Source organism: Schistocerca gregaria, chromosome 5 (genome assembly GCF_023897955.1).
Source record: "Schistocerca gregaria isolate iqSchGreg1 chromosome 5, iqSchGreg1.2, whole genome shotgun sequence".
NCBI classification, from domain to species: domain Eukaryota; kingdom Metazoa; phylum Arthropoda; class Insecta; order Orthoptera; family Acrididae; genus Schistocerca; species Schistocerca gregaria.
In genome coordinates, this window is record NC_064924.1 from 287,318,165 (window position 1) to 287,332,711 (window position 14,547).

The 14,547-nt window shown below is 39.0% G+C and overlaps 1 protein-coding gene across 13 annotated transcripts in view; it reads left to right on the forward strand.

Annotated features, from left to right (window-relative positions):
• The window catches only part of LOC126272639 (protein madd-4), a 1,706,630-nt gene that overhangs the window by 1,466,993 nt on the left and 225,090 nt on the right, over positions 1 to 14,547 (forward strand). Inside the window, exon 10 of one of the 13 annotated variants that reach the window (XM_049975614.1) lies at positions 7,075 to 7,116. The exons of the other annotated variants lie outside the window; for them this stretch is intronic. Within the exon in view, the coding sequence (XP_049831571.1) occupies positions 7,075 to 7,116 (42 nt within the window). The remainder of the gene's footprint in view (positions 1 to 7,074; positions 7,117 to 14,547) is intronic. 13 annotated transcript variants of the gene reach the window in all.

Genomic DNA, 14,547 nt, shown 5'->3' on the forward strand with positions numbered 1-14,547 from the left:
AGGTTCTCAGATATGTGAATGGCACAAAGATTTCTCAAATAATAGAATCTTAGTATAAAAGAAATGTATTCACAGTTGTGAATGTGGACAACCATCAGCCATACAATGAAATGAAGACATGAAAATTTGTTCAAAATTGGCACTCAAACCCAGACCTCCCACTTATTGTGAGCAGTCACTTTACCATTATGCTGTTCGAGCATGCTCTATGTCCAGATGCAAACTTCCAAGTGCCATCAACTTCATGTCTATAACCTGCACTCAGTGATGAATAAATATGAGTCCCAGTTGAGCACAAATTTTCATTGTCATCACTACATTATACAGCTGACAGTTGTCCTTATTCACAACTGTGAATACATTTCTTGTTTTTCAAACATCAGTAATTACTGCAGTGCCTGTTCCTTCAGACATGCATGCATATGTGAAGAAACATTTCATCGTAATTCTGAACAACACAAGCACCGTAATATCATACATATTCACAGAGAACCTAGTATGTCATCCTGGATAGCGAGAGTTCATTAGAGACAAGGATATTGTCAAGAGTGCCCCAGAGAAGTATGATAGGAATGTGTATACCTAAAAAATCTGACCCATAGGGTAGCAGAAATCTGTGACTATTTACTGATGGTGCTATAGTGTAAGAGAAAGTGTCATTGAGTGACCGTATGAGTATGCAGGATGACTTGGATAGAATTTCTATTTCATGTGATGAATGGCAGCTTGCTGTAAACATAGAATGCAGACAAGTAGGGAAAATAATCCTGTAATATTCAAATACAGTATTAGTGATGTTCTGATTGGTCCCATCACATTGTTTAAATAGCTAGGGATAATGAACGAAGTGTAGCATCAGTAGTAGGGAAGGTAGATGGTGAACTTCACTTTATTGGGAGAATATAGCTAATCTGTTATAGAGGCTGCAGTAGTATGCCTCTATGGTGGGTGCTGAAAGTAGGTTGGCAAAGGTCAGAAGGTTAATTTTTCTCTCTTTCTCTTTATAAGTGATTGCTTGCTGTGTTCAAAGGCTATTATGAAGTTGAAGTACAAACACTTTATTAACTGCACAAAATCACAATGATGTTTGTCCCAAAACAAGTACTTAAAGATTGTTTATGGCCACTGCGTTAACAAACACAGATTTTACTGCTGTGGCAACTGATCTGCTGGAAGTGTCATCCTGTATGGCTGTAAGGTGATATCTGTGAGGATCTGCACCTCATGGAATAGCGTAGGCACAACTATGTGGAGCAGGGTTGAGTTTCCTGGCTTGTCTTGGCAATTTCATTGCACTGTGCAGAAACTTAGAATTGCAGCTCGAACTGGAACTGGCCTGCTGGAGGCTATGCCTGGCTATATGTACCCAGCAGATGGAAGTAAGTTTGTGGTCACATAACTGGTATGTGTGGACAGTGTTTGTTCTTTGATAGCAGCACTGCCGATTTCCTGGTTCGCGCTGCTCTGAAGCATAGCTGGTGCCCCCTAGTGGAGCCTGTAACAAACTGTGTATAAACATGCTGTCTGTATAGAGCATGGTGTTGGGACTCGGTGCCCATCTTATTTGAATACACAATTGCTGGAGGAGGGACACTTGATGGCAGTGGGTAGGCAACTCCGCATGTTAGACATGACCGGCTGGCAGTGGACATATGTAGCATTTTGCTGATATACAACACCCCTTCCCCTTTGCAAAGGAGATCGTGAAGCTGTCTTGTAGGAAGCTACCCATGGCTGCTGCGTTATGGCAAAGACTCAATGTGACAGAGCAGCATTAGGTGTGGTGGAGGGTAGGGACATCATTGGCTGGGAAGGATGACCCTGTTGAAGATACTTCAAGGTGCAGAATGTGGAATCCAACAGGAGACGGCACAAGAGGCATCAAAGGCACAGGACTCAGATTATGCACTGGAGCTTGACGAGGAGGCACTGGACCAGTCCAGTCACTTGGGTGAGTGACAGCTGTTATCAGTGGCAAACACTCACCCTTGCCATTGTTTCACCACATACTTGGACACCAGTGGTCAATTGTACCCCTTGACAGTGTTTCGCTACTTGCAGCAGCCTTCAGAAACACCATGGAACAACAAACAAACAACTGGTGTTCAAGTACACAGTATTGAACAGAACAAAAAACAAAATGTGAGTATATAACCAGAATCCTTGACTTTCCAGAAACCTTTCAGTACAAGATATGTGACACCAGCGCAAGTGACAAAACTTGTGGCTGGGCCGGAAATGACAGCTGGAGTATCCACATGGCAGCTGCTGCAAAGCCAGTGGGAATGATGGGTGGCGGTGGAGGTGGCAGCAGTGATGAGAGGACTGGCCACAGCAGGGCTGGCACTGAACACCTTATCAAGACAACTGGGATCAGTTCCACAGGACTGGTGATGTCAGGAAGGCTAGGGGTGGCAGCAGGAAGAGTGAGGAACAGATGGACAAATGGACAGGTGATGTCAGAGCTGACAGGAGTGACACTGAGAGGAGGGCAGACCATAAGGGGGCCAGTGCCAACGGGACTGACATAGACGATGAGACAGGCAGTATCTGATGGTATCACAGGCAAGGGCTGGGCCAATAGTGGCTGTAGTTGTAGAGCTCTGAGAATATGACAAGGAGTGCTGCAGGACATGACAATAATATTGTAAACAACCTGACTGAAGGGAGCCCATGGCACACACACAAAACTTGGATGCCCTGTGGGGACTCTGTTCAGGGACAGGCTCACTTGAACACTGTGAAAAAGATTGTCTGACATTAAATAGGGCATGGCATGTGCATTGCTGAGCCGGAGGCAAACTGACACAACAAAACTGCACATTTAACCATTCCACTAACTATTCATAGTCTATGTCCTCTGTATGAGAACCTGGGAAAAACTGACAACACAAACTAAACATTTCTGCACCTGTATTGGGAAGAAAATTAGCACTGCATTGCATTCCTCGTATTCTGTAGTCATTAAAGTGCAACTCCTACTGTAGACAATACTGGTGCTAGTCTTCATTCTGACTGTAAAAACACAAATCAGCGCAGATATGGGAGTGGAAGAACAAGATGTGGCTGTAGCAGCCAAAACCTGAGTGAACTGAGTGATGGCCTGTGGCAGTGTCTGAATTTGCTGCTGCTGTAACTGAATGATAAGAGACACAAAGAGTTCCACTGATTGGGGAGACATGATAATGGAAAAGAACACTCAAACTGTATGCAAAAACACAATGCCAGTCGTGCCACTTGAATAATCACAGAAATGTGAAAGATACTAACAAACTAATGAAGACAATACAGACCCAACAGCATCAACTAAAAAATTCCATTCGAAACAACAGTACAGAGTGCAGAGTTCATTGTGGAAGAGAAACCCAGAGTGTTCTAGGATATTTGTTCATGATATCTTCCCAGGAATGCTAGTCCACCATGGTATGCTTGAGATCGTCTGTGAAGATTCATAGAATGTGACTAACACCACTGAATATAGACTGTGACAACACCAAAAACAGGAATACGCTATCCCATCAAAACAGAGTTACACAGGCAAAATTCCATTCACTAGAAAACCTCTCAAGCAGTGAGTAAAACAGAATGTTAGTCTATCAAACAAACTAATCAACAGCAGGAACCATAAAACACAGATGAAAAATCTCATTGCCAGTATTTCTATGGCAGACAAGGAAAGAAAAAACAACTGCAACATTATACCTTAACACACATGGACACAGACTCATCACCATTTTCCTTTCCTTCTCCTTATATGTGGTTGCTTGGTATGTTCAAAGACAATTCTAAAGTTGCAATACTGTGATTGCTTGCCAAGTTCAGAGACAATTCTGAAGTTGCAATTGTTGTTGTTGTTGTTGTTGTTGTCTTCAGTCCTGAGACTGGTTTGATGCAGCTCTCCATGCTGCTCTATCCTGTGCAAGCTTCTTCATCTCCCAGTACCTACTGCAACCTACATCCTTCTGAATCTGCTTAGTGTATTCATCTCTTGGTCTCCCTCTACGATTTTTACCCTCCACGCTGCCCTCCAATGCTAAATTTGTGATCCCTTGATGCCTCAAAACATGTCCTACCAACTGATCCCTTCTTCTAGTCAAGTTGTGCCACAAACTCCTCTTCTCCCCAATCCTATTCAATACCTCCTCATTAGTTACGTGATCTATCCACCTTATCTTCAGCATTCTTCTGTAGCACCACATTTCGAAAGCTTCTATTCTCTTCTCGTCCAAACTATTTATCATCCATGTTTCACTTCCATACATGGCTACATCCCATACAAATACTTTCAGAAATGACTTCCTGATACATAAATCTATATTCGATGTTAACAAATTTCTCTTCTTCAGAAACGCTTCCCTTGCCATTGCTAGTCTACATTTTATATCCTCTCTACTTTGACCATCATCAGTTATTTTACTTCCTAAATAGCAAAACTCCTTTACTACTTTAAGTGTCTCATTACCTAATCTAATTCCCTCAGCATCACCCGATTTAATTTGACTACATTCCATTATCCTCGTTTTGCTTTTGTTGATGTTCATCTTATATTCTCCTTTGAAGACACTGTCCATTCCATTCAACTGTTCTTCCAAGTCCTTTGCCGTCTCTGACAGAATTACAATGTCATCGGCAAACCTCAAAGTTTTTACTTCTTCTCCATGAATTTTAATACCTACTCCAAATTTTTCTTTTGTTTCCTTTACTGCTTGCTCAATATACATATTGAATAACATCGGGGAGAGGCTACAACCCTGTCTCACGCCTTTCCCAACCACTGCTTTCCTTTCATGCCCCTCGACTCTTATGAATGCCATCTGGTTTCTGTACAAATTGTAAATAGCCTTTCGCACCCTGTATTTTACCCCTGCCACCTTCAGAATTTGAAAGAGAGTATTCCAGTCAATATTGTCAAAAGCTTTCTCTAAGTCTAAAAATGCTAGAAATGTAGGTTTGCCTTTTCTTTATCTTTCTTCTAAGATAAGTCGTAAGGTCAGTATTGCCTCACATGTTCCAACATTTCTACGGAATCCAAACTGATCCTCCCCGAGGTCCGCATCTACCAGTTTTTCCATTCGTCTGTAAAGAATTCGCGTTAGTATTTTGCAGCTGTGACTTATTAAACTGATAGTTCGGTAATTTTCACATCTGTCAGCACCTGCTTTCTTTGGGATTGGAATTATTATATTCTTCTTGAAGTCTGAGGGTATTTCTCCTGTCTCATACATCTTGCTCACCAGATGGTAGAGTTTTCTCATGACTGGCTCTCCGAAGGTCGTCAGTAGTTCTAATGGAATGTTGTCTACTCCGGGGGCCTTGTTTTGACTCAGGTCTTTCAGTGCTCTGTCAAACTCTTCACGCAGTATCTTATCTCCCATTTCGTCTTCATCTACATCCTCTTCCATTTCCATAATATTGTCCTCAAGTACATCGCCCTTGTATAAACTTTCTATATACTCCTTCCATCTTTCTGCCTTCCCTTCATCCAGAGAGTATTAGGATATTTGTCCTTGACATCTTCATAGGAACTCTAGTCCATCATGGTGAGCTTGAGAGCTGCAGTGAAGCTTGGAAAACAGGATAGAGAAAGTAATGATGTAATTGATGCTGTGAATGTGTGTAATTACGAGTGCCTTAATAGGTAACAGTAAAAGCATTCCCAAAAAAGGCAGACTCCTGGGTGTGAACCAACCAGGAAGTTTTTCTAAATACAAATTAACAACTTCTGTTTCCATAACAGTTTATGTGATTGCTATCATCTCAGAGCTGTTTTACACAAAATACTAATATGACATTGTTATTTGCAGTGATATAGCTCTACCATCTTGCTTTGGTTCATCTAGGATTTCGGAAGATACTATTACTTATCTCTGAATAACATACAGTTTTACTTGACATTAGTACTATGACGTTTCTTGTGAGTTATTTGGTATCTGTTCATTTCTTTATTCTGCACATAATACATGAATCTTCAGTTGCATCTCTTTGGGTGGCCCACTCACAGGCACTACTCCATGTGTTCATGTGTGATTTTCTTGCATTATCCAGCCTGTGGTATTGCAGCCCTGCTGCATCACCCTTGCAACACCATCTTTCATACAGCCATCTTCCGTTCTTAAGTGGGCATAAAATGACAGTGATTTTTTTTTCAAAAAGACGTACCTGTATATAAGAAAATGGAGAAAGATCTTGAAGAACTGTAGGCAGTATTTAACAGATATTGAAATAAACTCACAATTATGAAAAATTACCTCATAATGAGAGATTCATTTCAATGGACAATTTAATGAGGACTTAGACACCCAGAATAACAAACTTCATTTTAAATTTTTATTTCTCAATTTAACCACTAAAGCTATCACACTAGTTTGAGCAGTATAATTCTATATGTATTTTGTATTGGTAATGCTTACCTTGTGTTGTATTTTCTCTGAGATACAACTTTATAATTTATTAATAGTGACAGTAAAAGATAATTAATTTTAGGAGCAGTATTTCTGTGCAGTGCATAATTATCTACAGATATTCCCATCATTTTCTCCTAGAAAAATCTTGTTTTTAAAAATTTGTTTAATGCTGGGAATGAATTGTTGGTAATGACATGAACAGAAAATAAGACTGATAATAAATTGAAGAGTCTTTATTTTTATAAAAGAGGAATTACCTATAGATGAAATTATGTTCTAATGGTAATTTGTAAAAGCACATAGAAACTTACAAAACAAAATTTTGCACTGCAAGGTAGTTCTGTTTTGACAACCTACTTGAGGAGGGCACTATTTTATACCCCTGCAGCACATCCATTCTCTAATTACACTAGTAATGTTCTGTTTATCTCTGGTGTCTTCACAACATAAGTAGAATGATTATTGTGGAAATATTTCTGTAAAGCACAAAAATCACAAGTAGGCTCTACACTGCCACACTATCACTGTAACACAGTTGTTCCAATGTTGTGTCTTTTGCAAGCCTCCATGTTAATTTTATGTTTTGCCATACATATCTGCTGCCACACAAACTCTTAAATGAGTGCACTCATATCTTGACCTGAAAACCATCTTCCATTGTGATTTTCAGCCCTTTCAAAATGTTCTTTGCCTGCGGCTGGTTGTATTTGAGGTACAGTATGTATATTTACCATAGTTGAATAGAGCTAATCTCACATCACGCTCTTCCCACAAAGCACTTTTCATTCTAGATAAACACTTTAAACTGAGTTTTTCACTACAGATTTCACTTAACAAGGCACTTTGCTTTATCTAGCTCACCTGACCACATTGCATCTTGGGATTAATGAAGAACCCAATGGTATAATCATTTCGCATGTTCCCTTATTTCTAAGACATTTTGCTAGATTAGATTACAAATGTCTTAGTGGGCCATGGAATTGTAAGACAGCTGTGAAACGAGAGCACAAGTTAATTTTTTATGCATTTCATTCAACTACGTTTTGTAAGGCATGAAATGATAAGTCACTATATACATAAATCTTAGGTTTATTTCTTCATGGTTTTTTTGATTGTAAATATACAGTACTTTACAAGTGAATGACATAAACAGATATGACATGATGAATTTAAGCTGAAATAAATCTGATTAACTGTTCAATTTGATACTGAAACTCATAGAACTTCAGGCTCCTTTATTTCTGAAAACTTCTATATAGAAAATAGAATTGACTGTTGTGTCTTTGACTTGTAAAGAAAACTGGCTGCAGTAAAGAAAAATATGAAAATACACTTTTACAATAAACACATAAAATTAATCAGTTTTAGTAAACTGACATTTCACACTTTCCTTCCTGATTTGATTTGATTTTATTTCTTTGGATATACCCAATGATGAATTTGCTGAAAATGCTATAAACAGTTTTTTAGTGGGTGAAGATAAGCAAGAAGTATGAGGTATATGTTCTTTATGTAGAACAATAAAAGCTGCATGACAAGTTATTAATACATCTTCCACCAACATTTTTATTAATTATGTTCTTTGAATTATCTTGTTAGCAGAACTGATCATCATGAACCACCAAGAGTATTCGTTATGATCACAGCAGACTATGTGACACATTTAAGTCTTGCAATAAAATATGTAGATGAACAACTACATAAACAATCTCAACGAAACTGGTATCACCAACCACAACAGCAGTTCTGTATACCCTAGCTAAACAGAACTTATCTGGGTATTCAGCAAATAAAATCATTAAATTTCAAGGAAACACAGTTTTCTGCTGCGGAGATGTTTTACCATCTCATGATCTCACTTGGGATATTGAAAGAAAAATTATAATTAGGTGTAAATGTGCACAGAAAAATATTGTATTTGTCTTTCCAAATGGAAAAACGTCACTAAGGGGGAAGGGTAAAACACTGAGAACTTCAGATCAATAGGACATAAAAATAGGAAATACCTAGTTCATGACTCTGTGTAAGTTCTGCTTTCCAGCTGTCAGCTCTTTCTCCTTATATTGAGTAACAGATTGTATTGTGTGTAACAGACTGATACTAACTGTAAAGAAAACATGTCATGTTGCAGACAGTCACAATTAAGAGACACTCATATTGAGCTTTTGGCCACAGCCTTCATCAGTGAAAGACACACGCCACACACACACACACACACACACACACACACACACACACACAGACACACACACACACACACACACACACACACACACACACAAGAGCAAGCACACCTGACGCACACATGACTGCCAAATCCAGTGCCTTGGTCCAGAATGCGACATTACGTGAGATGCAAGCAGCAATCTGGAGGGGGTGGGAAAGTGGAAGTGGAAGGGGAAGGGATAAGAGTGTGCAGGCTGGGAGAGAGACAAACACTGTCTGGTGGAGTGTGCAGGGACTAAATTGCCAACAGGTGCAGCATCAGGTGGTTGTGGGGCAGGGAGATGGGGGAAAAAGAAGCAGAAAAGGAAAGGAGCGGGAAAAGATGGACGGATGAATTGGCAGAGGACTTCAAATAAGTAGGTTGGGAGATGAGAATGGGGAGGAGATTGCAAGACAGAGGGGGTGGAAACTTTTAGGTGGATGATGTGGGAATGACAGTATGTTACCATAGGTTGAGTCCGGGATAGTTATGGGAGTGGAGAATGTATTGTAAGGATAACTCCCATTTGTGCAGTTCAGAAAAGCTGGTGGTAAAGGAAATGATCCAGACGACTTTGGTAATGAAGCAACCATTGAAATAAAGTTTATTATGTTCAGCTGCATGTTGTGCCACAGCCACAGGGTTGTCTACTTTGCTCTTGGCCACAGTTTGGCGGTGGCCATTCATCCTGGTGGACAGTTGATTGGTAGTCGTACCTTTCACACAAAAAATCCCTCTCATATAGCCTGGCTATCCAGGGATGGTGTATCTGCAGTGACAAAAATTCGATTGCCCAGTATGCTGAGAATCTCACCAAGGCTTCCACAGAAAAGCACTATCCCTTAGACCTAGACCTCAAACACTTCTCCCATGTCATTTCCCCCCACACCCTCAGTCCTCCCACAGCCCCCAAGAACCAACCACAAAGAAGTGTCCCCTTCATCACCACCCAGTACCAATGGACTACTTGAGATACTTCCCACGCTTACTAAAGTAGTGTTCCATCAGCCACCCAACCTCCACAGCATTCTAATCCATCCCTATGCTGCTCCCATTCCCACCCTCTTGCCACAAGGATGATATCCCTGTGGAAGAACTCAGTGCAAAACCTGCCCTATCCACCCACCAGCCTCTTCCTACTCCAGTCCTACCACAGGTTTATCCCATGCCATCACAGGCTAGGCCACCTGTGAAAGCAGCCATTTTATTTACCAGCTGTGCTGCAATCATTGCACAGCTTTTTATATTGGTATGACTACCAACCAGTTGTCTACCAGGATGAACAGCAACTGCCAAACATTGGCTGAGAGCAAAGTAGACCACCTTGTGGCATAGCATGCAGCTGAACATAACATACTTCATTTCAGTGGCTGCTTCAGTAGGCAGCCACCTGTATCTTTCCTTGCACAACCGGATTTTCTGAAATGCACAGGTGGAAGAGCTTACAACACATTCTCCGCTCCTGTAACTATCCCAGTCTCAACTTATAACATACTGTTGCCACTCTCCACCCAACAGTTTCCACCCACTCTGTCCTGCCATCTCCTCCCCGTCTCATCTCCCACTCTCTTTATTTGCAGCTATCTGCCAATGAATCCACCTGTCTTGCCCCTCTCCTCTCCTTTTCCCCCCATCTGCCTGCCCCACAACCTCCTGGTGCTGCACCTGTTGGCAGTCTAATCCCTGCACATTCCCCCTGACAACGTTCGTCTCTCTCCCCACCTGTACGCTACTATCCCTGCCCTCCCCCTCCCCATTCCCCTGCCCCTCTCCCTCCCCCTTCCCCTTCCCCGCCCCTAGATCGCTGCTTTCATCCCATGTGATTTTACATTCCATGCTTGTGTGTGTGTGTGTGTGTGTGTGTGTTTTCAACTTGACGTGTCTTCTTTTTGGTAAGCAGCTAAGAGCAAGTGAGGTTTTCTTTCAAAAGCTCAAGAATATAATATCCTAATTCAAGTGACACCAACCATCAATTCAAGTTTCTATTTTTGAAGACATTTGAAGCTTCTGTTTTTTTCTTTTCTTTGATTAGGTTAACTATATGAAGAATATAGGCAAGGCAAGCTTTAACATGTCAAGACACCGTATTGTTAGTGATGTAGAAAATACATAAAACAGTAAATAAAAAATCACACACTTCCAGACAATGATATTACTTAATTGTGCAGGGAAACATGCAGAAACAATACAGTGAACGTTTCGCAAATGTTCATCTAAGTGAATCTCTTTCAGATGTACATCTAGTGTTGTGAATTTGCAAGCATCTGCATGCTTATCTGCCCATATCTTGTGTTCCTGAAAGAGGGATGCTTATGTGCTGATGAACACAATGGCTCTGCTGTGCAATGCATGTACTTTGCTTGACATGTAACTCAGTATCAGGGAGGAACTATTGTGCCACATAAATATCAGTTGCAAGTCTTGTACTATTGTACACAGGCTTTGTATTTATTTCTCCCATATTGGAAGGTAAACATAGTGTGTTAATTACGGTTCATCTTCTAAACAATCTATCATATGTTTTAGCATCTGATCATATCACAAAATATATCAAATTTATAGACAAGGTGTGTTTTGTAATTTGTGTCTCTATTAAAGCAATTCACTCAATTTTTTCGTTGGTGTATGGTAAATTTATCTGGAAAGTGTCTCTACATTGACATCCATATTGGATATGTAGTCATTCATCAGCAGTCAAAAAGATTACTTGTGTTTTTAATGGTACCAGTGAGTGTTTACTTTATATAAAAATCATAAGGGAATTTGTATTAAATTTTCATATAAGAATAAAATAAAGTGCTGCAAAGTTTTATATGTATTAATTTGCTTTTGGTGAGTTTGCTGTGAGTTGAACAAGGGTAAACAAGTGGCCTAAATGTTCTGAAAAAGGTCATGAAGATGTTGAAGATGAGTGCTCAGGATGCCCAACACGTGATCAACTGCTGAAATGATGTAAAAATTAAATAAATTGTTAAGAGGTATTGATGAATCACAATCAGCGATGTTGGCGTATCAACTGGCTCATGCCCTGTAATTTTTGGGATGTTTTGGCTATGAAACTTGTGACACTAAAATTGGTTCCATAGTGTTGAATTTCAAACAAAAATAGGTGTGAATGCAAGTTACTCAGGAGTCACCAATGAAACAGAACTACTGAAATATCTAACAGCAAGTGTCAGAACATGTGTTTTTGGATATGATGTAGAAACTAATGCTCTACCTCCTCCACGTATCACCAAGACTGAAAAAAACTGGACAGGTGCACTCAGATATGAAGGTTATACTCACTGTATTCATCTATTGTAAGTTCATAGAGCACTATGATTTCTTGCAACAGTTTCAAATGATGAATAAAACAGACTACTCATAAGCTCAATGCCATTTGTTTGAAACAATCTGGAAAAAATACCCCAATTTGTTGGGAAACAGTTCATGGCTAATGTATCCTATTAATGCACCTACTCACATTTCATTAACTGTACAGGGATTTTTGTTCAAAACAGTATGACAATGATGCCCCAGACTCCATATTTGCCAGACATGGCCCTATGTGACTTGTTAAATTTTTCAAAATTAAAGAAAATGTTAAAAGGCCATTGCTTTACTAGTATATATGAGATTGAAAATGCATTGCTGAAAGAGCTATCCCAAAGGTAAAAGTTCTAGAAGTGTTTTGGGGACTGGAAAAAGGGCTGGCATAATTGTATAATATGTGATGGGGACTGTTTCGAAGGGGATGACATTGCTGGAGACAAATCAATTATTTAAAAAATATATTATTTTTTGAAAACACACAGTAATGTGAAATTCAAGCAGTGACAGAAGGTGCTACAGGAATATCAGAACATTTACTGATAATACACACACATATTTTATGTGTGAAATTGTGTTCACAGGCTCTCAAATTTTAACAGAAAATTAAAATTTACCTGTTTCCTTTAAATTTAAAGTTAACATCAGCTTCCATGGAATGAGTTCTCCCTTTTGCTACCAACTTATTGCCAAGGAAATCAATAATTATGTATTGAATGCTCTAAAGCAGCACTGTCAGCATCATTATCCTCATACCAAACTTCAGTAGTCAGAATAACAATGTGGAGACTCAATGTTTTGCATGTTTCAGTTAAGGTCACAGTTGTAATAATTTGTTATTTATAAAACTATTAGTCCACATTATGATATATAACACATTAGTTGCTATTTTTGGTGAATTCAACAATAAGTCAATTTTTTCTGCAAGCAGTTGAACATGAATGGTGTAAGTCAACGTGTAAATTGCACCCCTGACCATATTCCTGGATTTTCTCAAACCACCAGCAGTAGTTTTTTTTTCAGACCATGAATATGGTGCTGAATATTTAATGGCTGGTTCATTATATGTGACAGGCTAGTGCTAGTTGTGCTCTCCCCCAGGTATTTAAGTTCCTACTGCTACTTGTATCTGGAAAGTGTGTCCCTATCAGCCACCTGGAGAGGCACCCAATCAAGGATCTAGCAACCTTGCATACAAGCTCAATTATTATTATTATTACTATCATTATTAATTTTTTATTTATTGTAATCATATTTTCTGAATAACTCAGATTTGGAAAATACTAAATTGTACCCAAAGTACAAAGTTCCATATGCGCCGTCCACCTGCTACAATGCAATTAGGCAGACTGGAAAAAGAAATGCTTTTGTTCTCTGTAGAACAAAGTAAAATGGTTTTAAATGAACAAAGGAAATTAAAAATATTATCACTCATAGGAAAAGGAACACAGATGGAGAAACCAACTGGCTACAGTTTCAAGTGATTTACTTTGTGTGTTCTCAAAGGCAACGTAATGAGGACACATAATTCAGTCAATGTGATTTGAACCTGAAACCAAAGAGAAACCCAGAGAAATTGCTGGTTGTGGAACTGTCTCTGTTGTACAGTAACAGAAGGATTATTACCATCCAGAAGGAGGGAGCACTGAATCTGTTGAAATCTGTACTATCTGTGATGGGATGGATAGTGGTTGAGCTGTGTCATGAAGTTTTTTTTTTTTTAATTTTTATTTTTTCAGAATGATAATGAGTACGACAATGTGATCTGTAATAATCAATTATTTATTATTTACTGTATAATCTATTGTAGTGAAAAATAATAGTGATGTTTATCTCTATTTATTGATTTATTTACACCCACATTGGAGCACTAAAATCAAACATAATACAACAGAGTCTACAATGATTAAGTTTAGGTATTAGCAGTCAGCAATTTCTTTGTTTCCCAAAACTTCTTCATTTGCTGTTATCTGGCTGCTTGTTCTTCTGCAGATATGACATATTTCTTCCATTCTGATGGTTGAATGTCAGCCATTTTTATTTGTTCTTCAGAAGCAATTTCTCTTCTCTTTGTACTTCTTTAAATCAGATGTTTTTGGTTTTGCTGTTCCAGAAGTAGTCAAAAGTTGCTGCAGGATTCTAGTATTTTGTAGGGGAGATATGTGGCTGAAAAATGCGATCCTTTTTTTCCACATTGTATCAATAATGGATTCACTTACTTTATACATTTTCTTTATCCACTGCCCATTAGCTTAAAGTTTCTTACTGATAATTGTTCGGAGTATTCTTCTATCAACTTTCTGCAGTTTGTCAGCTGATGCCTGAGTATTTAGTCTGAATAATGTTTCACTTGCATACATTGCTTCCGGTTTGGAGGATATCTCTATTCACTTCTTTATGCAAAACTGTAGAGTGCAATTGATCCTATTTATCTGATGAGTTTGCTTTTTTATTCTACCAGAATCTTTTCATTTTCTCACAGAAGTTTGCAGTTCTACTTGCCCAGTTTCTTTTGTTACACTACTCTGTTTGCAAATATCTCTCAAGTGCTCTGAATACATATGTGTAATGTACATTGTTACCTTTGATGCTAGTTTCCTTAAGATCTCTTAGAGCTCCAAGCAA